This window comes from Bos javanicus, chromosome 7, assembly GCF_032452875.1.
Source record: "Bos javanicus breed banteng chromosome 7, ARS-OSU_banteng_1.0, whole genome shotgun sequence".
In the NCBI taxonomy this organism is placed as follows: Eukaryota; Metazoa; Chordata; class Mammalia; order Artiodactyla; family Bovidae; genus Bos; species Bos javanicus.
This window is the reverse complement of record NC_083874.1, coordinates 17,003,770-17,029,118: the sequence shown is the minus strand read 5'-3', so window position 1 is coordinate 17,029,118 and position 25,349 is coordinate 17,003,770. Positions and strand designations below refer to the sequence as shown.

Here is a 25,349-nt window from a genome sequence, read left to right as displayed (position 1 = left end):
CAGTGAAATTTATATATATATATATATATATATATATATATATAAAATCTCTTTAGGGTAGACATTTCTTCCTTGAGTGTAAACAATGTAAGAAAACATATAAAACACTAAATAATCCTTCAGGCTAGATAACCTCTGTAGAATTTAATATAAAAGTCAATTTTAAAAATCACAGTAAATAGAAATTGAGGTGCACAAGGACAAGCAAAAATCTTTTTTCTTGTCACGTGAAACCCAACCTCTTACCCACAGAAACATTTCCTCATCTCACATTTGTCAAACAAAAGGGTTTAACAGAGTGCAGTGTTAATATAACAAAGCATCTCAATCCAGATCAAGAAACAGGGCTGACATTCAAGGATGCAAGTATCATGGAGGGCTGTCCCTCCCCCCTCCCCCCCATAAACTACCTCCCAAGGGCCACACATCATTTAGCGTCTCCAGGACGATTTTCTCCTATTTTTTAATCTAGCTCTCAAGTCTCCTGGCTTTCTCTGCCTCCCTGGCAAGCCTGTCTGCCCTCCAGGCCATAGCCAATCTCTTCCTTGCTCTCTTCACTTTCCGAGACTGCTGATGAATATCTCTATCTGTTACTGGTTGTCTGCAGAGGGTGTGTGGGAGGAAGAGCTCCAATCCTGGGTCCAGCTCTGCCCCATCTGAAGACTGGGCAAGGATGGGCTCAGGGTTGGTGTGCAGAGACCAGGCGCCAACATGGCCCAGGGATTCACCCACACTAAGCTGGGCAAAGATCCTGCAAACATTTGCGCTGTCCATGGTCCTGAAAGGTTCTCCTACTGGGCTGTAGGCCTGAAGACCCTGCAGTCTCCTGAATGCGCAGACTTGCTGGGGGCTTTTCCAAGGTCCCCTCGCATTGACGATGTCTGATCACATTGCCAGGATGTGGGGTTATCCTTGTGACTGGTCTCTGGAAAATGCAGCTGGTCAGCCTTATAGGAAGTGCAGTTTCATCACAGTGGCTCTGCTCTGACTTGTCTAAATAGTATTGTCTTTTCTTCTCCAATGTCTGAGGCATCATATTACTTTTGAGCTTCTCCTTTAAAAGCAAAATGAAATTTTACTTTGAATAAAAAGAGAAGATGATTAGATAAGGGGAGGGGGTAATGAAATGACTGCCAGTCATGGAGAATATTCTCATAGCATTTGGGTAACCACCCTCCTCCTCTCTCCCTGCTGAAGTGAACTGCAAATTACATTGTGTATCACAGGCACTCACAAGGTTGTTATAACTCTGACTTCTGAATCTAAACCCAAGTGGATCCAGGAAGAGACCCACAATGTGATTTCTGGCTTCTTAACTACACCAATCCTGCTACTGCAGGCACCAGACACAGAGAACTGAATCCTGGGGCATCAGCCAGATGGAACTCAAGGACAGAAAGCTCCAGATCATCACCCAGTACCAATTCCAGACTTGCCCCTCCACCATCCTCTTAGAGGATGTTTTCACCTTCCAATCTCTGTCACTGTCAACCACACACATGCTGATAACCCCAAATCCACCAACATTCAGATGAAGAGATCACAGGGTTCTTTGACTCCCAAGACATTACACCTTCACTTCTACCCCAACTCCCTTCTTCACTCAAGTATTCCCCTGAACCATACTCTCATCACCAAGCTCCCTTTTCCCACTGTAAATAACCATTTTTACTCCCTGACTCTCTTCCTCCCCTCCTCCTAATCCTCTCTCCCCTATCTCACTTAATGATCAATGCTTCTTAGAAGTTGCTTCTGTTCTCACATCTGTTCTACATCTTCACCTTCTTCCAGGCAATCCCATCCATTTCCCTGGCTTCAGATACCATTCATGAACTAGAAATGCTCACAGATTCACCCATCTGGCTTCAGCCTCAAGACCCAAATATCCGTCTGCCCACCCACCACATCAGTGATATTTGTGACTCAACTCTCACTGGGCAGGTCCCAAGTTGAACCAATTACTTTTCCAAATACATCACCCATATCTCAGTGTCCCCTAAACTTACTTTTTGATATTAATACCCTATGCCACTGAGTGTCATTCTGAACTCCCTGCCACTCCATGCTTCTATCAGTTAACCCTCCATTTTCCTTTTTGAGGGCTTCCCTGGATAACTTAAAGTGATTTTACAAAAGGAAAAAAAAGATACAAAGGATTGCTCTTGACATCAATATGGATTCCTCACTCACCAGAAGAGGCTGGCTTGGAACACTCATTGGTGTGGCTCAGTAGGTAAAGAATCTGCCTGCAGTGTGGGAGACCCAGATTCAATCCCTGGGCAGGGAGGATCCCCCAGAGAAGGGAACAGCTACCCACTTCAGTATACATGCCTGGAGAAGTTCATGGACAGAGGAGCCTGGCAGCTACAGTCCAAGTGTTCACAAGGAGTTGGATATGACTGAGTGACTAACACTTTCACTTTTCCTTTCTGAATCCACCTAAAAGTTTCAGCTTTTGAAATAATTCTTGAGTATCTTTCAATTTTCATCATAATACCATTTCCAGAGAGTGAATTTTTCCATTTTTAAATCTTATGTACTATTATTTTGTGTGTATGTAGATTTTCTTACTAAGTTGGATACTCAATAATGAGATGAATAATGGGAACTTTAATGTTTATTACTTATTGCTTTGCTCTTTGAAGGTGCTCAGATATCTTTTTGAAAGAAATTCTGCAAACTCAACTGAGAAAAAGCTTTCTAAATTTTCCAAACAAATTTACCCAACTACAAAGCATAAAATGACATAATCTCTTTTGTAGTAAACTGCGATAAATTGTCACTAAGATTTTAAGCTCTTTGTGCCTGTAGTCCATTTTAAGACTCTACTCACAATAATCTTTTTAAACTGTAAACCTAATAAGTGCACAGTTCCTCACAAATCTCTCATTTCTGTCCTCAGATTTTTTAAGGAAAAACAAGTCTCATTTCATTCTTTTTGTCATGCCATAATTATTAATTCTACTCCTTTTGTGAGTCAAAATGTCCCAGTTTGGTGGGGAGATTACTGCTGCTTCTGCTGTTTAGTCACTAAGTCATGTCTGACTCTTTGTGACCCCATAGACTGTAACCTGACCCGCTCCTCTGTCCATGCAGTTTTCCAGGCAAGAATACTGGAGTAGGTTGCCATTTATTATGCCAGAAGATTTTCCTGGCCCAGGGCTTGAACCCATGTCTCCTGCTTGAAAGGCAGAATCTTAACTCCTGAGCCACCTGGGAAGCCTAGGGAAATTATTAGATCCTCCGATTTATAGAGCACTTATTATATACCAAGCTGTGTATTCAAACTCCTGACTCAGAATTTCAAACAATTTCACTTCTCTAGTTTATTTTAATCTTGGTAAGAGGAAAAAATTAATAGAGCAATGAGCATTTAATGCAGTGTTGGGTATAATTTGGTGCTGTGATAAACAATAAGACCAACTCAAGAGACAGAGAGAAAAAGCAGATGGGATGGAGGAAAAGAGGTCAGAAGGAATAGACAGAGAAAGAAATTAACTGTAGTGATGAATGATGAGATTAGAGAACTAAGGACATATTTGAGCAAAGAATTTAATTTTAAAAAAAGAAGAAAAGACCAAATGCATTATGCGTAAAGAATTTTCCAGAACAGAGAACAGTTTAAACACTCTAAAGTCAAAAGGCATTTTCACTTCCTAGTAAATTTGATCAAAAAGGAAAACACATTTTGTCTATTATTCTAAGAAAACCTTATATACAAAAATATACAAAATCTTAAATATCTTAGCAAACATTAACCCCTAGGAAATAACGTTCAAAAAAATCTTATTGTGTTAGCAATTACCATTTGCTGACTTAAAGTGATTTTACAAAAATTGCCACTTTTGACATCAATATGGACTTCTCACTCACCAGAAGAGGCTGGCTTGGAACACTCATTGGTGTGGCTTCTCCCATCTTTGGAAATTGTCCTCTGACCTACTCACTACTCAGATGCAGGCAGTCTGTGATTTGCTGGAAAACATGCTTCTGATCCCCCTTTTATGGAGAGAGTGAGTAATTCAATCAGTGGATAATCCAAAGAAGATATCTTATCTCACACCATTGGGATTGAAAAGATTTTTAAATCACATTCAACAATACACTAAAAAGATCATACACCATTATAAACTGGGACTTATTCTGAAGATGCAAACCATTCACAAATCATTCAATATGATCCACCACATTATCAAAACAAATGATAAAAATCACATGATCACCTCAATAGATGCAGAAAAAGCGTTTGATGAAATTTAACACCCATAGAGACCATTATACCAGCTCCTTTAAAAATCTAAGCACAGAACCACCGCATGACCTAACAATCCCACTCCTGGGTGTATACCCTGAGAAAATCATAATTCAAAAAGACACATGTACCCCAGTGCTCACTGCATCACTATTTCAATAGCCAGGACATGGAAGCAGGCTAAATGTCCATTGACAGATGAGTGGATAAAGACAATGTGGCACAGTGGAATATTACTGAGACATAAAAGGGAACAAAACTGGGTCATTTGTAGCAAAGTAGATGGGAACAACAGAAGATGAGATGCTTAGATAAAATCACCAACTCAATGGACAGGAGTTTGAGTAAACTCCGGGAGTTGGTGATGGACAGGGAGGCCCGGCATGCTGCAGTCCATGGGGTCGCAAAGAGTCAGACACGACTGGGTGACTGAACTGAACTAAACTGAAATGGACCTAGAGTCTGTCATACTGAGTGAAGAAAGAGAAAAACAAATATGTCAGAAAGAAAAAAACAAATATCATATATTAATGAATATATGTGGGATCTAGAAAAATGTCACTGATTTGCCGTGCTTAGTCGCTCAGTGTTGTCTGATTTGCAGAGCAGGAGTAGAGACGCAGATACAGAAAATGGATGTATGAACACAGTGGGGGAAGAATGAAGGGGAGAGTGAGAAGTTGGGATAGTAGAAATGACATATATACACTATCGTGTGTAAAATAGATAGCTAGTAGAAAGCTGCTGTGGCTTCCCTGGTAACTCAGCTGGTAAAGAATCCGCCTGCAATGCGGTAGACCCTGGTTCGATTCCTGGGTTGGAAAGATCCCCTGGAGAAGGAATAGGCTACCCACTCCAGTATTCTTGGGCTTTCCTGGTGGCTCAGCTGGTAAAGAATAAGCCTGCAATGCAGCAGACCTGGGTTCGATCCTTGGGTTGGGAAGATCCCCTGGAGGAGTGCATGACAACCCATTCCAGTATTCTTGCCTGGAGAACCCCATGGACAGAGGAGCCTGGCAGGCTACAGAGCATGGGGTTGCAAAGGGTCAGACAACACTGAGCGATTAAGCACAGCAGAGGAAGCTGCTGTATAACACAGGGAGCTCAGCTTGGTGCTCTGTGATGACTTAAAGGGTGGGAGGGACGCTCAAGAGGGAGGGGATATATGTATATATATACCTGATTCACTTCGTTGTACAGAAGAAACTAATACAATGTTGTAAAGCAATTATACTCCAATTTTTTTTAAGTTTGTAAAAAAAGATGTGCGTGCAAGCTCAGTCATGTCCAACTCTTTGTGACCCCATGGACTGCAGTGCACCAGGCTTCCCTGTGCATGGGATTTCCCAAGGCAAGAATACTGGAGTGGGTTGCCATTCCCTTCTCCAGGGGATCTTCCTGACCCAGGAATCAAACCTGAGTCTCTTATGTCTCCCACATTGGCAGGCAGGTTCTTTACCACCAGCGCTATCTGGGAAGCCCTTGTAAAGAAAGATAACAAAAAACTGTGTCATTAGAAAAATATTTTGAGAACATTTTTGATGAAACATGGTAGAAAAAAAAAAAGATATGACAACAGAAGGGAAATGTGGGATAAAGAACAAAGTTCTTTTTCATTGTGACACATTAAAACATTTAATGCTGAGGGCTTGGCACCAGAATTATAAACAAACAGAGCACAGAACATCAGGCTGAGTGCATGCATGCTAAGCCACTTCAGTCGTGTCCGATTATTTGCGACCCCATGGACTGTAGCCTGCCAGCCTTCTCTGTCCATGGGATTCTTCAAGCAAGAATAATGGAGTGGATTGCCTCCCCCAGAGAGAAACATGTAAAAAAGAAAAAGACACAACATTCTAATCTAAATCACAACCTAGAGACCTTAAAAGTAGCTGTTACATGAGATAGAAACTTGAAGACTTCTGTATTGCAACAAAACATAAAATATAAAGTGTAGAAGGGTTATAGTGCTTTTCTTTGCTAAAATATAAACAATATTGAATGACTTGAATTCTCCATCAATACTGCACAATTCCAATCATCTTAACAGTAGGATTCATTAGGTTTCCATCATCTGGCAGATAAATAGGCAGAATGTGAAGTCAAGTGGGCCTTAGAAAGCATCACTACGAACAAAGCTAGTGGAGGTGATGGAATTCCAGTTGAGCTCTTTCAAATCCTGAAAGATGATGCTGTGAAAGTGCTGCACTCAATATGCCAGCAAATTTGGAAAACTCAACAGTGGCCACAGGACTGGAAAAGGTCAGTTTTCATTCCAATCCCAAAGAAAGGCAATGCCAAAGAATGTTCAAACTACCGCACAATTGCACTCATCTCACACGCCAGTAAAGTAATGCTCAAAATTCTCCAAGCCAGGCTTCAGCAATATGTGAACCATGAACTTCCTGATGTTCAAACTGGTTTTAGAAAAGGCAGAAGAACCAGAGAACAAATTGCCAACATCCGCTGGATCATGGAAAAAGCAAGAGAATTCCAGAAAAACATCTATTTCTGCTTTATTGACTATGCCAAAGCCTTTGACTGTGTGGATCACAATCAACTGTGGAAAATCCTGAAAGAGATGGGAATACCAGACCACCTGACCTGCCTCTTGAGAAATTTGTATGCAGGTCAGGAAGCAACAGTTAGAACTGGACATGGAACAACAGACTGGTTCCTAATAGGAAAAGGAGTACGTCAAGGCTGTATATTGTCACCCTGCTTATTTAACTTCTATGCAGAGTACATCATGAGAAACGCTGGCTGGAAGAAGCACAAGCTGGAATCCAGATTGCCGGGAGAAATATCACTAACCTCAGATATGCAGATGACACCACCCTTATGGCAGAAAGTGAAGAGGAACTCAAAAGCCTCTTGATGAAAGTGAAAGTGGAGAGTCAAAAAGTTGACTTAAAGCTCAACATTCAGAAAACAAAGATCATGGCATCCAGTCCCATCACTTAATGAGAAATAGATGGGGAAACAGTGGAAACAGTATCAGACTTTATTTGGGGGGGCTCCAAAATCACTGCAGATGGTGACTGCAGCCATGAAATTAAAAGACGCTTACTCCTTGGAAGGAAAGTTATGACCAACCTAGATAGCATATTCAAAAGCAGAGACATTACTTTGTCGATAAAGGTCTGTCTAGTCAAGGCTATGGTTTTTCCAGTGGTCATGTATGGATGTGAGAGTTGGACTGTGAAGAAGGCTGAGCGCCAAAGAATTGATGCTTTTGAACTGTGGTGTTGGAGAAGACTCTTGAGAGTCCCTTGGCCTATAAGGAGATCCAACCAGTCCATTCTGAAGGAGATCAGCCCTGGGTTTTCTTTGGAAGGAATGATGTTAAAGCTGAAACTCCAGTACTTTGGCCACCTCATGCGAAGAGTTGACTCATTGGAAAAGACTCTGATGCTGGGACGGTTGGGGGCAGGAGGAGAAGGGGACGACAGAGGATGAGACGGATGGATGGCATCACTGACTCGATGGACGTGAGTCTGAGTGACCTCCGGGAGTTGGTGATGGACAGGGAGACATGGCGTGCTGCGATTCATGGGGTTGCAAAGAGTCGGACACGACTGAGTGACTGAACTGAACTGAACTGATGAATAAGCTAACTTTAAAATAGACTTCTCTTGCTCAGGAACTTACTGAAGGATTTGCAACATCAAAGTAGTGTTTAAAACAAGAGAGAAATAAAGGACATGGGACTTGAGAACCCATAACAAAACATACATGTGTTTGTGGGTACCAAGCTTGTATCTGAAAGGACAGAGAGAGAGAGAGAGTCCAGGAGCAGTTTTTGGCTCTAAGAAGAGAGAATGGATACCTGGGGAAATAAATTCACAAGATTAAGAATCCACATCCTAGGTGACATCACTGAGCCAGCCTAGACCCACCATATGCTGAAGATTCAGGCTCCAGGCTGACTGTGTCTTGTCTTACCTGTAGCTAAATGCCTTCTTCCTGTGTTATGAATACAGAATCTCAATCTTGTATCTGAGTATTACATCACAGGCAGTCTGTCTACACAGTGACAACAAAGGTGATCGTGTTAAAAACAGGCCAAAAATGAAGAATTTCTGAAACTGAAACACCGAGTCTTTGCTTTTTCCCCAGATGCAGAGCAGCCTAATGGTCTGTATCCAGCACCCAGCCTAAGAGTATCCAAACAGCGATAGAAATCACTGCCTCCCTCCCCAAGGACTTGACCTTCCTGAATTTGATGATTCTCTGGGGATGTCACCGACTTGTTCATCTCCCTCCTCCTGTGCTTCCTCTGCTCCTTACTCTTTATCAGTCGTCCCCACACAGCCACCTGCATCCTCCAACAGACCACATTTGGAGCTGTGTTCACTGTGGCTGTGGTCACTGTTTTGGCCAAAATCGTCCCTGTGATCTTGGCATTCAAGGCCAGGAAACCAGGAAGAACCATGAGGCGGTTGCTGGTAACAGGACCTGCTATGTCTTTCCCATGTACTCCATGATCCAGGTGATCATCTGTGGAGTCTGGCTGGGAGCCTCTCCCCCTTTCCTTGAGATGGATACTCACTCTGAGCCCAAGGAGCTCTTCATCGTGTGCAACAAGGGCTCGGTCACTGCCTTCTACTGTGTCCTGGACTACCTGGGCTCCTTAGCCCTGGGGACCTTGTCCTTGGCTTTCCTGGCCAGGAAGCTGCCTGACACCTTCAGTGAAGCCAATTTCCTGACCTTCAGCAGGCTGGTGCTCCTCAGTGACTGGGTCACCTTCCTCCCTATCTGCCACAGCACCAAGGGCAAGGTCATGGTGGCCGTGGAGATCGTCTCCATCTTGGCCTCCAGTGCTGGGCTCCCAGGCTGCATCTTTGCCCCAAAGTACTACATTGTTCTTATAAGAACTGATAAAAACTCTTTGAAAAGTTTAAAGAATAAGTTGAGTTCCAAGGGAAATAAACATTCTTGGGTTTTATCTCATGAGTCTCTATCACATTTTTAGGATTTTGAACAACAAAATGTTTAAATATTATATATAATTTATAATATCTGAGTGCATTACATCAAATTTACTATTATATCAAATGTTCATTCAGATATCAAAAAGCAACCAAAATTGCTTTACCTCTATTTATCAGTGGATTCTGCTCTCTTTTTCAGAATGTTTGTGTAGAACTGCACTGTCATCAAGACTCACACATAGGTTTTCTCTCAGACTAATGGCAACCCGTAGGTTTTCTGCCTCAGACTAATAGCAAAAGCTATTGAATCTAACCATTTCTTCCATTATTAAATATGCACAGCCTCTATTTTTCCAGGCTCTCCTCCTCATCCTAGTAAAAGGTATCTCATAACTAAGAACTTTTCAGAGCATTCTTTGTTGTATCTCCTCCTACTACTTCCTGTTTCCGGAAAAACACAGTGCCCAAAATGTCTTTCCTGTACCTTGTAAGAAATATCTGTATATCTCAGTTCAGTTTAGTCACTCAGTCGTGTCTCTCTTTTTGACCCCATGAATCGCAGCACGCCAGGCCTCCCTGTCCATCACCAACTCCTGGAGTTCACTCAGACTCATGTCCATCGAGTCAGTGGTGCCATCCAGCCATCTCATCCTCTGTCATCCCCTTCTCCTCTTGCCCCCAATCCCTCCCAGCATCAGAGTCTTTTCCAATAAGTCAATCCTTCGCATGAGGTGGCCAAAGTACTGGCGTTTCAGCTTTAACATCATTCCTTCCAAAGAAATCCCAGGGTTGATCTCCTTTGAATGGACTGGTTGGATCTCCTTGCAGTCCAAGGGACTCTCAAGAGTCTTCTCCAACACCACAGTTCAAAAGCATCAATTCTTCAGCGCTCAGCCTTCTTCACAGTCCAACTCTCACATCCATACATGACCACTGGAAAAACCATAGCCTTAACTAGACGGACCTTTGTTGGCAAAGTAATGTCTCTGCTTTTGAGTATGCTATCTAGGTTGGTCATAACTTTCCTTCCAAGGAGTAAGCGTCTTTTAATTTCATGGCTGCAGTCACCATCTGCAGTGATTTTGGAGCCCCAAAAATAAAGTCTGATACTGTTTCCACTGTTTCCCCATCTATTTCTCATGAAGTGATGGGACCAGATGCCATGATCTTCCTTTTCTGAATGTTGAGCTTCAAGCCAACTTTTTGACTCTCCTCTTTCACTTTCATCAAGAGGCTTTTTAGTTCCTCTTCACTTTCTACCATAAGGGTGGTGTCATCTGCATACCTGAGGTTATTGATATTTCTCCCGGCAATCTTGATTCCAGCTTGTGCTTCTTCCAGTCCAGCGTTTCTCATGATGTACTCTGCATAGAAGTTAAATAAGCAGGGTGACAATATACAGTCTTGACGTCCTTCTTTTCCTATTAGGAACCAGTCTGTTGTTCCATGTCCAGTTCTAACTGTTGCTTCCTGACCTGCATACAGATTTCTCAAGAGGCAGATCAGGTGGTCTGGTATTCCCATCTCTTTCAGAATGTTCCACAGTTTATTGTGATCCACACAGTCAAAGGCTTTGGCATAGTCAATAGCAGAAATAGATGTTTTTCTGGAATTCTCTTGCTTTTTCCATGATCCAGCGGATGTTGGCAATTTGATCTCTGGTTCCTCTGCCTTTTCTAAAATCAGCTTGAACATCTAGAAGTTCACAGTTCACATATTGCTGAAGCCTGGCTTGGAGAATTTTGAGCATTACTTTACTAGCGTGTGAGATGAGTGCAATTGTGCGGTAGTTTGAGCATTCTTGGGCATTGCCTTTCTTTGGGATTGGAATGAAGACTGACCTTTTCCAGTCCTGTGGCCACTGCTGAGTTTTCCAAATTTGCTGGCATATTGAGTGCAGCACTTTCACAGCATCATCTTTCAGGATTTGAAAGAGCTCAACTGGAATTCCATCACCTCCACTAGCTTTGTTCGTAGTGATGCTTTCTAAGGCCCACTTGACTTCACATTCCAGGATATCTGGCTCTAGGTCAGTGATCACAGCATCGTGATTATCTTGGACTTGAAGATCTTTTTTGTACAGTTCTTCTGTGTATTCTTGCCACCTTTTCTTAATGTCTTCTGCTTCTGATAGGTCCATACCATTTCTGCCCTTTATCAAGCCCATCTTTGCATGAAATATTCCCTTGGTATCTCTAATTTTCTTGAAGAGATCTCTAGTCTTTTCCATTCTGTTGTTTTCCTCTATTTCTTTGCATTGATTGCTGAGGAAAGCTTTCATATCTCTTCTTGCTATTCTTTGGAACTCTGCATTCAGATGCTTATATCTTTCCTTTTCCCCTTTGCTTTTCACTTCTTTTCTTTTCACAGCTATTTGCAAGGCCTCCCCCAGACAGCCATTTTGCTTTTTGCATTTCTTTTCCATGGGGATGGTCTTGATTCCTGTCTCCTGTACAATGTCACGAACCTCAGTCCATAGTTCATCAGGCACTCTATCTATCAGATCTAGGCCCTTAAATTTATTTCTCACTTCAACTGTATAATCATAAGGGATTTGATTTAGGTCATACCTGAATGGTCTAGTGGTTTTCCCTACTTTCTTCAGTTTAAGTCTGAATTTGGTAATAAGGAGTTCATGATCTGAGCCACAGTCAGCTCTTGGTCTTGGTCTTGTTTTTGTTGACTGTATAGAGCTTCTCCATCTTTGGCTGCAAAGAATATAATCAATCTGATTTCAGTGTTGACCATCTGGTGATGTCCATGTGTAGAGTCTTCTCTTGTGTTGTTGGAAGAGGGTGTTTGTTATGACCAGTGCATTTTCTTGGCAAAACTCTATTAGTCTTTGCCCTGCTTCATTGCGTATTCCAAGGTCAAATTTGCCTGTTACTCCAGGTGTTTCTTGACTTCCTACTTTTGCATTCCAGTCCCCTATAATGAAAAGGACATCTTTTTTGGGTGTTAGTTCTAAAAGGTCTTGTAGGTCTTCATAGAACCATTCAACTTCAGCTTCTTCAGAGTTACTGGTTGGGGCATAGACTTGGATTACTGTGATATTGAATGGTTTGCCTTGGAAACGAACAGAGATCATTCTGTCGTTTTTAAGATTGCGTCCAAGTACTGCATTTTGGACTCTTTTGTTGACCATGATGGCTACTCCATTTCTTCTGAGGGATTCCTGCCCGCAGTAGTAGAGATAATGGTCATCTGAGTTAAATTCACTCATTGCAGTCCATTTTAGTTCGTCCTGATTCCTAGAATGTCAATGTTCACTCTTGCCATCTCCTGTTTGACCACTTCCAATTTGCCTTGATTCATGGACCTGACATTCCAGGTTCCTATGCAATATTGCTCTTTATAGCATCGGACCTTGCTTCTATCACCAGTCACATCCACAGCTGGGTACTGTTTTTGCTTTGGCTCCATCCCTTCATTCTTTCTGGAGTTATTTCTCCACTGATCTCCAGTAGCATATTGGGCACCTACTGACCTGGGGAGTTCCTCTTTCAGTATCCTATCACTTTGCCTTTTCATACTGTTCATGGGGTTCTCAAGGCAAGAATACTGAAGTGGTTTGCCATTCCCTTCTCCAGTGGACCACATTCTGTCAGATCTCTCCGCCATGACCCACCCATCTTGGGTTGCCCCACGGGCATGGCTTAGTTTCATTGAGTTAGACAAGGCTGGCTGTGGTCCTAGTGTGATTAGATTGACCAGTTTTCTGTTAGTATGGTTTCAGTGTGTCTGCCCTCATGCCCTCTTGCAACACTTACCGTCTTACTAGGGTTTCTCTTACCTTGGGCGTAGGGTATCTCTTCAGGGCTGCTCCAGCAAAGCGCAGCCACTGCTCCTTACCTTGGAAGAGGGGCATCTCCTCACCACCGCCCTTCCTGACCTTCAATGTGGGATAGCTCCTCTAGGCCCTCCTGCGCCTGCGCAGCTACCTTGGACGTGGGGTAGGTCCTCCCGGCCGCGGACCCTGGCCTCGGACGTGGGGTAGCTCCTCTCAGCTGCCGCCCCTGACCTCGGACTTGGGTAGCTCTTCTCGGCTGTTCCTGCACGGTTGCAGCCTGGCACTCTCGGCCGCTGCCCCTGACCTCAGATGTGGGGTAACTCCTAATCCTCAGGCTCCTCAGGCCACCCAAATGGTGTGGGTCACAGAGACAAGGATGGGGGAGAGGTTCACCACTACCTCAAGGCCTGGGCCAAGGTCAGTGGGAGGCCTTGCTGAGGGCTCTAGAGCTCTGCAGGACACAGTCCCCAGCCTGATCCCTGGGCACCACCGCCCCCTCTCCCCCGCTCCCAGCTCACCAGCTGGCCATAGGCTGGGTGAGCTGGAGTGCCCCTGGGAGAAGGCCAAGCTCTGCCTGTTACCTCACTCTCCACCTCATGAACACCACTCCACCAACCCTTGGTTGAATGAGCCAAGTAAGAGTCACCCATTGACATCCGTTTGCTTGGGGGAAGGGCCCACCGTGGCGCCAACCAATGACTGAGCAGAACCACTAATGGCCCCACCTTAACCGTTGCTTGGTAACAGGGTGGGGCAAGTAATGGCACTTTGGCCACCTCATGCGAAGAGTTGACTCATTGGAAAAGACTCTAATGCTGGGAGGGATTGGGGGCAGGAGGAGAAGGGGACAACAGAGGATGAGATGGCTGGATGGCATCACCGACTCAATGCACGTGAGTCTGAGTGAACTCCGGGAGTTGATGAGGGACAGGGAGGCCTGGCGTGCTTGTGATTCATGGGGTCGCAAAGAGTCAGACACGACTGAATGACTGATCTGATCTGATCTGATCTGAGCAGCTCCAGGCTAAGGGCTGCACTCAGCGGGCTCTAATACAGTCTTGAGCTGGAGGGGGACCTCTCCCCATCCCCATGGCCTCTGTGACCTACTGCAAAAGCAGTCTGCATGGGTTGCAGGCCAAGGAACATGGCCCCTACTGTGTGGGAGGACCAAGGAACCTGAGGGCCAGCTGGGTCCTGGGTGACTGGCTCCTTCAGTATGATGGCTGGGCAGCAGTCTGGGGACTTGGCCCTGAGGAAGCTGCTAGCAGAGATCTTCCTCTTCATCCTGGCCTGGGTACTGGTGGGAGGATCCAGACTGGGTACTGGACAAAGGTTCTTGGGCAGGGTAACAGGCCCCTGCAGGGAACCCCACCTCTTAGGCAGGTCATGACCTCAGAGGGTGAAAGCTGTGACTTGGGACCTTACCCTTTCTTGTCAGAACAGAGAATAACATTTGTTTGATGGAGATTTACAAGAACCCCTGGAGAAGGGAATGGCTACCCACTCCAGTATTCTTACCTGGAGAATTCCATGGATAGAGAGCCTGGTAGGCTACAGTCCATGGGGTGAAAAGAGTCAGACATGACTGAGTGACTAACACTTGCACTTTACAAGAAAATCATTACCTGAATGTGACCCTGATGTTAAGATCTGACAACAAGAAGTTTGCAACAACTTACCATGCCCCTCTGTCACCTTTCCTGGAAAAGGGCTTTGCTGAAAGCTTTCACAGAGTTTGGAGGGTTTTAAGGCATGAGCCACCCATCTCCTTGCTTGCCTCTGCAATCAATCTTTCCCTGCTACAAACTCCCACATTTTGGTATTATGTGGTCTCACTGTGCTTACAGAGCATGGACTTGTGGTCAGTACAGTTAGCACTGCTGTTGATATCTAGGAAAGATGTTTAGAGAGTAATCTTAAGAATTCTCATTGCACACACAAAAATCTTTTTTTTCTTTATCTTTTTAATACTATTTGAGATGATGATGTTAAATATTATTGTGGTAATCACTGCATGATATAGATGTCATATCATTATGCTACACACTTTCAAAATATATAGTACTGTACATCCATATCTCTTGAAAGTATAAAAAATATTACAAAGATAAAAATTTAAAGTACAAAAAGCTATAAATGAAAGCAGACAAACTACAATTGTTTTTCTTTTAGAATTATTTTATTAAATAAAAAATCTACAACTGCTTCATACCTCTATACTCTAAAATTTAATGAATAACATTATTTCTTATTACAACATACTCCTAGCTAATAGCTTTTCAAAACTTGAGTAAAATCTTTAAAAAGTTTTCACATGTCACCTGAAACTTGCAAATTTAATGTTATCAAAGAAGGAATGCTTCTACAATCTCACAAAGACCACGACAACAAAGAAACAGGAAGAAGCTGAGAAACTGTCTCCAAGGCATTTTCTTCTTGGTAGAAAGCCTTCTAAGTCTAAATATAATTTCATTATATGATATAGAATTATTTTCTTTGACCCCTCCAGGAAGAGGACAAGTAACTTGTCTTTTACTAAAAAAAAAAATATATATATATATATATATATATATTTCATCAAAGTTTTCAAATTCACTTGCATAAAATTCACAAGTGTCTTTTTATACAGCCTTCCAACCCACCAACAGAATGGCTCTCTGGACCTGTTCTGTTGTCTTCTGCCACATCACTATTTATTCATGACTGAGATAAGAGTTTCCTTAATGTCCTTAATTCAAAAACCTGAAACTGTTTATCTGGGCTCTCATCCTCTGCTATTTAGACAGTTAAGCCCAGGGCAAACAGGAAGAAGCTCAATATCCACTTCTGCCTCCATAACCCCCACTTCCGCCACTGCCTCCTGGGCCATAATTGCCTCCACCATATGGGGCCGCCTTATTCCTGCCAACGCTGAAGTTTCCATTTCTCATTGGACCATAGTTAGAAGGTTGCTGGTCGTAATTTCCAAAATTATTGCCATAACCACCTCCAGAGAATTCCCACTGGTTGCCATACCCAGGACCTCAACCAGCATATTCTCCACCTCCTCCTCCATAACCAGGGTAACCTCCAAAATTCCCACCTCCAGGTCCTCCTCCATACCCTTGACAGCTATCCCTAGACCTGGGGCCATTTCCATATCCATCAGCTTCTCCTCTAAATTTAGTTCCTGGCCCTCGTCCAAAATTTCCACCCCGACTAGAAGAAACACTAAAATCAAAAGGGTCTCTTTTTCTACTTCTAGAACCTTGGACTTGCTGCATTTCCCATATTGACAAAGCCTTCCTGACTTCTGCACGATGACCATTGATGGCATGGTATTTCTGCAACACTATCTTATCCACAGGATCATAGTCATCAAAAGTCACAAATCCAAAGCCTCTTTTCCTGCCTGACTGCCTATCAGTAATGATCTCAATGGCATCGATTTTTCCATATTTCTCAAAGTACTCTCTAAGATGATGCTCCTCGGTATCTTCCTTAATTCCACCAACGAACAGCTTCTTCAGGGTCCAGTGGGCCCCTCGCTGTCCAGATGCCTCTCTTGGGACGGCACGTCTGGCTTCAAGCACTCTGCCGTCAATGGAATGGGGTCTGGCCGCCATGGCAGCATCCACCTCAGTCACGGATGAAAAGGTGACAAAACCACATCCTCTTGATCGTTGACTGGCAAAGTCCCTCAGGACCACACAGTCTGTGAGTTCTCCCCACTGCTGGTAGTACTTCCTCAGACTTTCTTCTGTGGTTTGAAAGCTCAAGCCGCCAATGAAAAGTTTACGGATTTGTTCGGCCTCTTTCTGTTGCCTTCTCATAGGAACAGATTTCCAGGTTTTCTCCATCACAGACTCGGTTGCTTCAGCCTGATTTCCCATAGCTGAGGGAGATGAGAGAGGTCTCAGGGATGAATGCAGACCAGACATGTCCTGGCTCTGCAGTGGGAACCTCAGCTACCCCAGGAAAATGCCTCTAGGAGCACCTCCACAGGGACCCAGCGATGCTGCTATGGCCTCTAGGCACGTTTCCGCCTTCCTGCAAAACACCATTTCCAAGAGTGACCTTTCCAGACCCAGTCATCAAATTAACAATGCATTTTCTCTATTAGTTTCCAATTTTGAAATGCATGTTTTATCAGCTCTTCATTTTGTGTTGATTTTCTCATTAAATTTGATACTCAGTGGTTTACAATGGCATGCTCACTTAGTCACTTTGCTTTTAGAAGGAGCTCGAATATATTTTTTTGAAAGAAACTATTCAAACTCCCAAAAACACTCTCTGAAGTTTTCTCAAAAAATCAACTTCAGTTATACAATATCACCTTTATTGTTATCAATCAACTTTCAGTAGGATTTCAACTCCTTTCTCTGTTAATCCATGTAAGAATCTGATCACCATAATCTACTTAAAATGTAAACCTAATCAGGGTATCCTTTCTTTTACACCTAACACTTCTTTCCTCAGAAGATATATTAAAAGGAGAAAATACAAATATCATTTCATTTCTGTAGTCCCACCATAATTATTAATATTACCCCTCTCAACATCTAAGCGGAGAAGGCAATGGCACCCCACTCAGTACTCTTGCCTGGAAAATCCCATGGACGGAGGAGCCTGGTGGGCTGCAGTCCATGGGGTCGCTAAGAGTCGGACATGACTGAGCGACTTCACTTTCACTTTTCACTTTCATGCATTGGAAAGGAAATGGCAACCCACTCCAGTGTTCTTGCCTGAGAATCCCAGGGACGGGGAGCCTGGCGGGCTGCTGTCTATGGGGTCGCACAGAGTCGGACACGACTGAAGCGACTTAGCAGCAGCAGCAACATCTAAGATGCCACAGTTTGGAGGAAAAAAGCACTGATCCTCCCACTTACAGAGCATCTATTATATGCCAAGTTGTGGACTAAAATCCACGATTCAGAATTTCACTTAACAAAATCATTGCCCCAGTTTATTTGAATCTTGATGAGAGAAAGAATGTTTACTACAGTGTTAGGTACAGTAAAGTGCTGTGATAATAAGGACAACACAGTAACAGAGAAAGATGGAGATATGGGGGAAGAGAAATAAGAAAGAAAAAATATTAATGACAAGTATTAATGATGAAGAGATTGGGAAAGGTCAAACTGATGGCATGTGAAGCAGAGAAGTGAAGTTTTGAAGAGAAAAAGACCAAATACTTTGTGGGTAAAACATTTTTTCAGAGAGAACTATTTAAACAGAGCCTAGGCAAACACTACATCTACCTCACACAGAAAGATTTTACAAAAGACAGAAGTAGACAGACAGATACTCTCTTGCCATCACTCACCAGAAGAGGCCAACTTGGAAATCTGGTCAATGCAGGTTCCTCCAGTTCCAGGAGTTGTCCTCTGACCACTCTTGAGATGCAGTCAGGCTGTGGCTCCCTGAAAAGTCCACTGACTTCTGCCTCTGACTCTCCTTTTATAGGGCAAGAGAGTGGATAACCAAATCAGTAGACAACCCAATCACTAGACAACCCAATCCAGAGGACATGGTCTCTCTCAAATCCAAGGTATTGGAGAGATTTCTAAATCTGTACTCACAAACACAAGAATTGGAGGCTACTGATACCATCAGATACTATTGTAAATGAAAAACCTCAGGGCCCAGACAAATATCACTGCCACTTCATAGTGATCTTGTTTTTAAAAAATTAGATTATCCCCAAGAAAACTTCATATACATAAATACACAAAACTTTTAATCTTTCTTAATACTAGCACCAAAGAGTATAACTTTCAATTAGGTGACATCTTGTCTTAAGGGCTACTGTTTGCTAAATTAAAGAGATTTTACAAAAGACGAAAGTAGACACACAAACACTCTCTTGCCTTCAATATGGATTCCACACTTGCCAGAAGAGGCTAGCTTGGAAATCTGGTCAGTACAAGATCCTCTATCTTCTAAGAGCTGTCCTCCAACCACTCCTGAGATGCAGACATCTTGTGACTTGCTGGAAAGTCCGCTGACTTCTGCCTCTGACTCTCCTTTTATAGGAGAAGAGAGTGGACAACCCAAGGAGTGAACAACCCAATCCAGAGGACACACTCTCTCTCTCCGAAGGAAGGCACTGGAGAGATTCCTAAATCTGTACCCACAAACACAAGAATTCGAGGTTACTGACACCGTCAGATACTACTCTAGATGAAAAAACTCAATACGTTTGGAGGGCTGGTATTTGCAATCTCTATGAACATGTAATGTTTTTCTTTTACTCAGTTGGTAGCCAATATTTTATGTGAATAACCTTTAAAAAGGCATTTTTATACCATATTTCCTTCACAGTAAGGTGTGTGTGTGTGTGTGTGTGTGTGTGTGTTCAGTTGCTCAGTCATGTCCAACTCTTTGCAACCCTATGGACCAGTGACAGAGTTTATTTTCTTGGGCTCCAGAATCACTACAGATGGTGACTGTAGCCATGAAATTAAAAGACACCTGCACCTTGGGGGAAAAAGGCTATGACAAACCTAGACAGCATATTAAAAAGCAGAGACATTACTTTGCAGACAAAGGTCCATATAGTCAAAGCAATGGTTTTTTCCCAATAGTCATGTATGGATGTAAGAGCTGGACCATAAAAAAGGCTGCATGCTGAAGAATTAATGCTTTTGAACTGTGGTGTTGGAGAAGATTCTTGAGAGTCCCTTGAACTGCAAAGAAATCAAATTAGTCAATCCTGAAGGAGATCAATCCTGACTATTCATTGGAAGGACTGATGCTGAAGCTGAAGCTCCAGTACTGTGGCCATCTGATGTGAAGAGCTGACTCCTTAGAAAAGACCCTGATGCTGGGAAAGATTGAAGGCAGGAGGAGAAGGGGGTGACAGAGGATGAGATGGCTGGATGGCATCACCGACTCGATGGACATGAGTTAGAGCAGGTTGGGAGTTGGTGATGGACAGAGAAGCCTGGCGTGCTGCAGTCCATGGGGTCACACAGCTGAGCAACTAAACAAAAACAATGGACCACAGCCCACCAGGCTCCTGTGTCCATGGGATTTCCCAGGCAAAATACTGGAGTGAGTTGCCGTCTCCTACACCAGGGGATCTCCCTGAACCAAGGCTCAAACTCGAGTCTCTGTATTGGTAGATTTACCCTTGTCCTATGTAAAATCTCTTTAATTTAGCAAACAGTTGCCCTTAAGACAAAAAGTTACCTTATTGAAAGTTTTTTCTGTGGTGTTAGTATTAACAAAGATTCAAGGGTTCTTATATCTGTACGTATGAAGTTTTCTTGGAGTAAGAAGGCATATTTTTTTAAACAAAATCACTATGAAGTAGAAGTAGTATTTGCCCAGGCTCTGTTTAAATATTTCTCTCTGAAAAATGTTTTACCCACAAGTTTCTTGGCTTTTTTTTTTTCCAGTTTATTTTAATTGGAGCTAATTACTTTACAATATTGTGGGGTTTGCCATACATTGACATGAATCAGCCATGCTGTCCCCTCCGCCCCAAACCCGCCCCCCCTCACCTCCCTCCACATTCGATCCCTCTGGGTCATCCCAGTGCACTGGCTTTGAGTGCCCTGTTTCATGCATTGAACTTGGACTGGCGATCTATTTCACATATGGTAATACACTTTTTGAGTCTTCCCTGGTGGCTCAGATGGTAAAGCGTCTGCCTGCAATGCAGGAGACCTGGGTTCAATCCCTGGGTTGGGAAGATCTCCTGGAGAAGGAAACAGCAACCCACTCCAGTACTTGCCTGGAGAATCCCATGGAGGGAGGAGCCTGGTAGGCTACAGTCCATGGCGTCGAAAAGAGTCGGACACGACTGAGCGACTTCACTTTCACTTTTCTTTCCAATACACTTTTCAATGTTATTCTCTCAAATCATCCCACCCTCACCTTCTCCCTCAGAATCCAGAACTCTGTTCCTTATATCTTTGTCTCTTTTGCTGTCATGCACATAGCGTTGTCGTTACCATCTTTCTAAATTTCATATATATGCATTGATATCCTGTATTGGTGTTTTTCTTTCTGACTTACTTCACTCTGTATAATAGGCTCCAGTTTCATCCACTTGTTAGAACTGACTCAAATGCATTCTTTTTAATAGCTGAGTAATATTCCACTGTGTGTATGTACCACAACTTCCTTATCCATTTGTCTGCCAATGGATATCTAGGTTGCTTCAACATCTGAGCTATTGTAAACAGTGCTGCAATGAATGTTGGGGTACATGTGTCTCTTTTGACTCTGGTTTCCTCAGTGTGTATGCCCAGCAGTGGGATTTCTGGGTCGTATGGCAGTTCTAGTTCCAGTTTTTTTAAGAAGTCTCCACACTGTTCTCCACAGTGGCTGTACTAGTTTGCATTCCCACCAACAGTGTAAGAGAGTTCCCTTTTCTCCACACCCTCTCCAGCATTTATTGTTTGTAGACTTTTTGATGGCAGCCATTCTGACCAGCGAGACATGGTACCTCATTGTGGTTTTGATTTGCATTTCTCTGATAATGAGTGATGTTGACCATCTTTTCATGTGTTTGCTAGCCATCTGTATGTCTTCTTTGGAGAAATGTCTATTTCGTTCTTTGGCCCATTTTTTTGATTGGGTCGTTTATTTTTCTGGTATTTTCTTTCCTCCTTCCTTCTTTTTTAATTCAGCTCTCTGCTGCTCCATCCCAGAGTCTCTGCTTCATCACATCTGGGAGCAAGGCCTGAGACTCTGCATTTCTAGTAGTAATTCCCCAGGCGCTGCTGCTGCTTATGGTCCAAGGATTCATTTTCTCATTCTGAAAACCACTGGTCAAGCCTGGTGAGGTGGAGAAGCTTTCTGAGACTTGATAGGAGGGTCCTTATTACAGATAGAGGCCTGGGTTGACCCCTTGGCAGAAATGCATAGACACTACCCCAGACTCTGCCATACTGGGTTTCAGATTTCTTTCTCTTCCTATTAATAGTGCTTATAATGTGGGCTGAGGAGGCAGTGCTCCCATGAAAGGCAGTTCTGAACTAAATGACACTACAAAGCCCAGACTATCCCATTTTTAAGCTGGAAGAAGACAGAATGTTCCAGCCATCTGCCTGATACAGCAGCACGGGGTCTGCCTCTCGTGGTTTAGTTTCCCCTGTGGTGGCCCTGAGCTGTAACGAAGACAGTACAGACTGGACGTCCATGAGCCCTGGGCGTGACACAGTGGTGAGGTGCTAGGACTTGTGGTAAGGGTTTTGTCTGTGACTTGCCTATATCACTCACACCAGGGTCAAGGTGACTTAAGTTATTTTACAGTGTCTTTTCTTTTTTCTCACTTTTTGATTTCTCTACCTGAGATATCCTCTGAGGCGACGTCGAACTTTACCTCATTTCTCTTCCAACTTAATCCAGTCCCTTTGTGTATTTTAATGTTTCTATAAAGCTTTCTTTAATGTCTACTGCTTCCCAGGTGGCGGTACTGGGAAAGAACCTGTTTGCCAATGCAGGAGACAGAAGAGACTCCAGTTCAATCCCTGGGTCTGGAAGATCCCCTGAAGCGGGAGAATGGCAAACCACTCCAGTATTCTCTCCTGGAGAATCCCATGGACAGAGGAGCCTGGAGGGTTACAGTCCATAGGGTCACAGTCGGACACGACTGAAGCAACTTAGCATGCACCCAACGTCTACTGCATAGCCAACAGATTCTTCAGCGTCTGAGCCACCAGGGAAGCCCTCTTTGTACATTTAATGTTGTCTAAAACATTAAAAAAAAACTGGATGTATGAATGTGACAGCTGGACTGCGAAGAAAGCTGAGCGCCGAAGAATTGATGCTTTTGAACTGTGGTGTTGGAGAAGACTCTTGAGAGTCCCTTGGACTGCAAGGAGATCCAACCAGTCCATTCTAAAGGAGATCAGCCCTGGGATTTCTTTGGCAGGAATGATGCTAAAGCTGAAACTCCAGTGCTTTGGCCACCTCATGCGAAGAGTTGACTCATTGGAAAAGACTCTGATGCTGGGAGGGATTGGGGGCAAGAGGAGAAGGGGACGACAGAGGAGGAGATGGCTGGATGGCATCACTGACTCGATGGACGTGAGTCTCAGTGAACCGGGGTGGTGATGGACAGGGAGACCTGGCGTGTGCGATTCACGAGACGACTGAGCGACTGAACTGAACTGTATGGGGCTAAAATAATCTAGTACATCACTGGCTCTTGTATTTCTGGGAACATTTAGCAAACAATAGAATGTTTTTAAAAATTCAGCTCCCTGATCCATATGTGTCATCAGTTTGCCCTTCTCCAATCTCTTTATCATCAATAATTGTTTACCAAGTGGCAGATAGGCTCCACCAGTCCTGTCGGGCAGCTAGGCTCTCGGTTCTCCGGCAGTAGCAGCAGCTTCCACGGAGTTAGAGCGATCGACCTGCCCAGAGAAAGGATGCGCGCGCATCCGTCTCAAGGCCACGCCTACGTGGAGTTCAAGAATCCGGAAGAGGCTGCGAAGGCGCTCAAGCACATGGAGGGAGAGCAATCGACGCCCAGCAGATCACGGCCACAGCCATGCTGGCCCCCTGGCCCCAGCCACCCCCAGACGACTGAGCCCTCCCCGGAGAATGCTGCCACCGCCCCCTCCACGTGGCACAGGCTGAGGAGGAGCAGGTCGCGTTCCCCTTGGGGCAGGTCCCCCAAGCGCCAGCGACCCCGATCCCCCCGCCGCCACCGCCGCCACTGGAGCGGCTCCAGCTCCGTCTCCTGCCGAAGGTGAGGGCAGCAGTTGACACGTGTCCTCGAGCAGCAGAGCTCTGGCTGCAGGGGTGTTGCTGGTTTGCGGTTGTGCTTGGAAAGGTGCCCTCTAGTGTTCTGGCTGGAAAACTTCCAAGTTTCTATAGTTCCTGGGAGTCATGTAGCTAGCAAAGCAGCAGGGATGAGCCAGGGGGCTCCAGGTGGAGGGACATCCCCGGCCTGGGAACACGTTTTCCCATGTCCCAAATGAGCTGGGCTGATCTGCTGGCCTGGTCCTGTCGTGATGCCATTCCTGTTATCCTAGCCCTGCTCCCCTGCTAGGGTCCTCTTCTGACCTCTAGGGACAAATGCCCCATGTTATCTGCCCCAAATAGTTCTTTTCACGTGTATACACACACACACACACACACACACACACACGCACGCACACATTCCACTCCCTTTCTCTGAAATTGGCAAGTTGCGAGCCAGATCTGCCAGGTCATCACAGAACCACCCCTACTGGGGGCAGTTGTGTTGCTGTTCATGGTCCTGCAGGCTACTCTGGCAATGTGTACACTGCTTTTTTGGCTTTTATTGTACAGTCAGTACTATTTATTTTCTCTTTTGGGTTTTGTAACTTCGTGGCATTTTAGATGATGTTGTGGTGGATCTTTGTTGTGTAGAGTTAAATAAACCTAGGAATAGAGTAAAAAAATATCTTTTCTGTCATGAAGATTCAAATACATTGGGGCAAGACTTTGTTCAGTGACATTTTGAATCATGGGTCTTAGTCCACAGCTTGGCATGTAATAGGTGTAAACTCTGTAAACATAAGGATCACATGATTTTCTTTCCAAACTGGGAAATACTGGGTGTTGAAAGGGATTGTGTTAATAATTATGGCAGGACAAGAGGATTAAAATATTTTTATTTTCTCCCTCCAAAAACGTCCTCTGAAGACAGAAGTGATGGGCTGTAAAAGAAAGGGTGCACTGATTAGGTTTACATTTTAAGTAGATTATTATGGTTAGAGTCTTAAATGGATTAAGAGAGAAAGAATGTTAAAATCATAGTGACCGTTGACTGCAGTCTCCCGCCAAAAAGGTGGTATCATGGTATAACTGAGGTTGAGTGACTTTCAGAGAAAACTTTAGAAAGTGTTTTTGGAGATTGAATACTTTCTTTCAACAAAATGTATCTGATCCCCTTCTAAAAGCAAAGTGAATAAATAAGTATGAAGAATGTCAGTGTGAACCATTAAAGTCCACATTACTCTTCCCTTCATTGGGTATTCAACTAGGTGAGAAAATCAACATAAAAGGAAGAGATGATAACACATATACAATTCACAATTTGAAAACTAATAGAGAAAATAGAATATTAATTTTGATGACTGATTCTGGAAAGGTCACTCTCTTCAACTGATATGTTTTGCAGGAAGATAGAAAATCGCTCAGGATTGCTTCAAGGGAGACAGGAGCTGAGAGGCCATAGCAGCATTGCTGAGTCTTCGTGGAGATGCTCCTGGAGGTACTTTCCTGGAGCACCTTAGGTTCTCACCAGAGCCAGGACAGTTGAGACCTGCGTTCTTTGCTGAGATCTCTCTCATCTCCTTCAGCTATGGGGAATTGAACTGAAGCAACTGAGTCTGAAACCACAGAAGAAAGTCTGAGGAACTACTGCCAGCAGTAGGGAAAACTTACAGACTGAAACTCT

The 25,349-nt window shown here is 43.8% G+C and overlaps 1 protein-coding gene and 1 long non-coding RNA gene across 2 annotated transcripts; both read right to left on the bottom strand.

The window, feature by feature from the left end:
- Positions 1-822: 822 nt before the first annotated feature.
- Positions 823-13,695, bottom strand: LOC133250777 (uncharacterized). The gene is made up of 4 exons (XR_009737417.1): positions 12,980-13,695; positions 8,198-8,278; positions 3,874-3,999; positions 823-1,054 (listed from the first exon to the last, which is right to left on the bottom strand). It is a non-coding gene; the product is annotated as an uncharacterized LOC133250777 (long non-coding RNA).
- A 1,961-nt stretch (positions 13,696-15,656) lies between these two features.
- LOC133250775 (heterogeneous nuclear ribonucleoproteins A2/B1-like) lies at positions 15,657-17,262 on the bottom strand. Its single transcript, XM_061422404.1, has one exon. The coding sequence runs from the start codon at positions 16,894-16,896 to the stop codon at positions 16,000-16,002; it is 897 nt and encodes a 298-aa protein (XP_061278388.1). The 5' UTR covers positions 16,897-17,262; the 3' UTR covers positions 15,657-15,999.
- Between the last annotated feature and the right edge of the window lie 8,087 nt (positions 17,263-25,349).

Bases quoted from the DNA above. Each gene is read 5' to 3' on its own strand.
- LOC133250775 (XM_061422404.1), bottom strand. From the start codon at position 16,896: ATGTCTGGTCTGCATTCATCCCTGAGACCTCTCTCATCTCCCTCAGCT.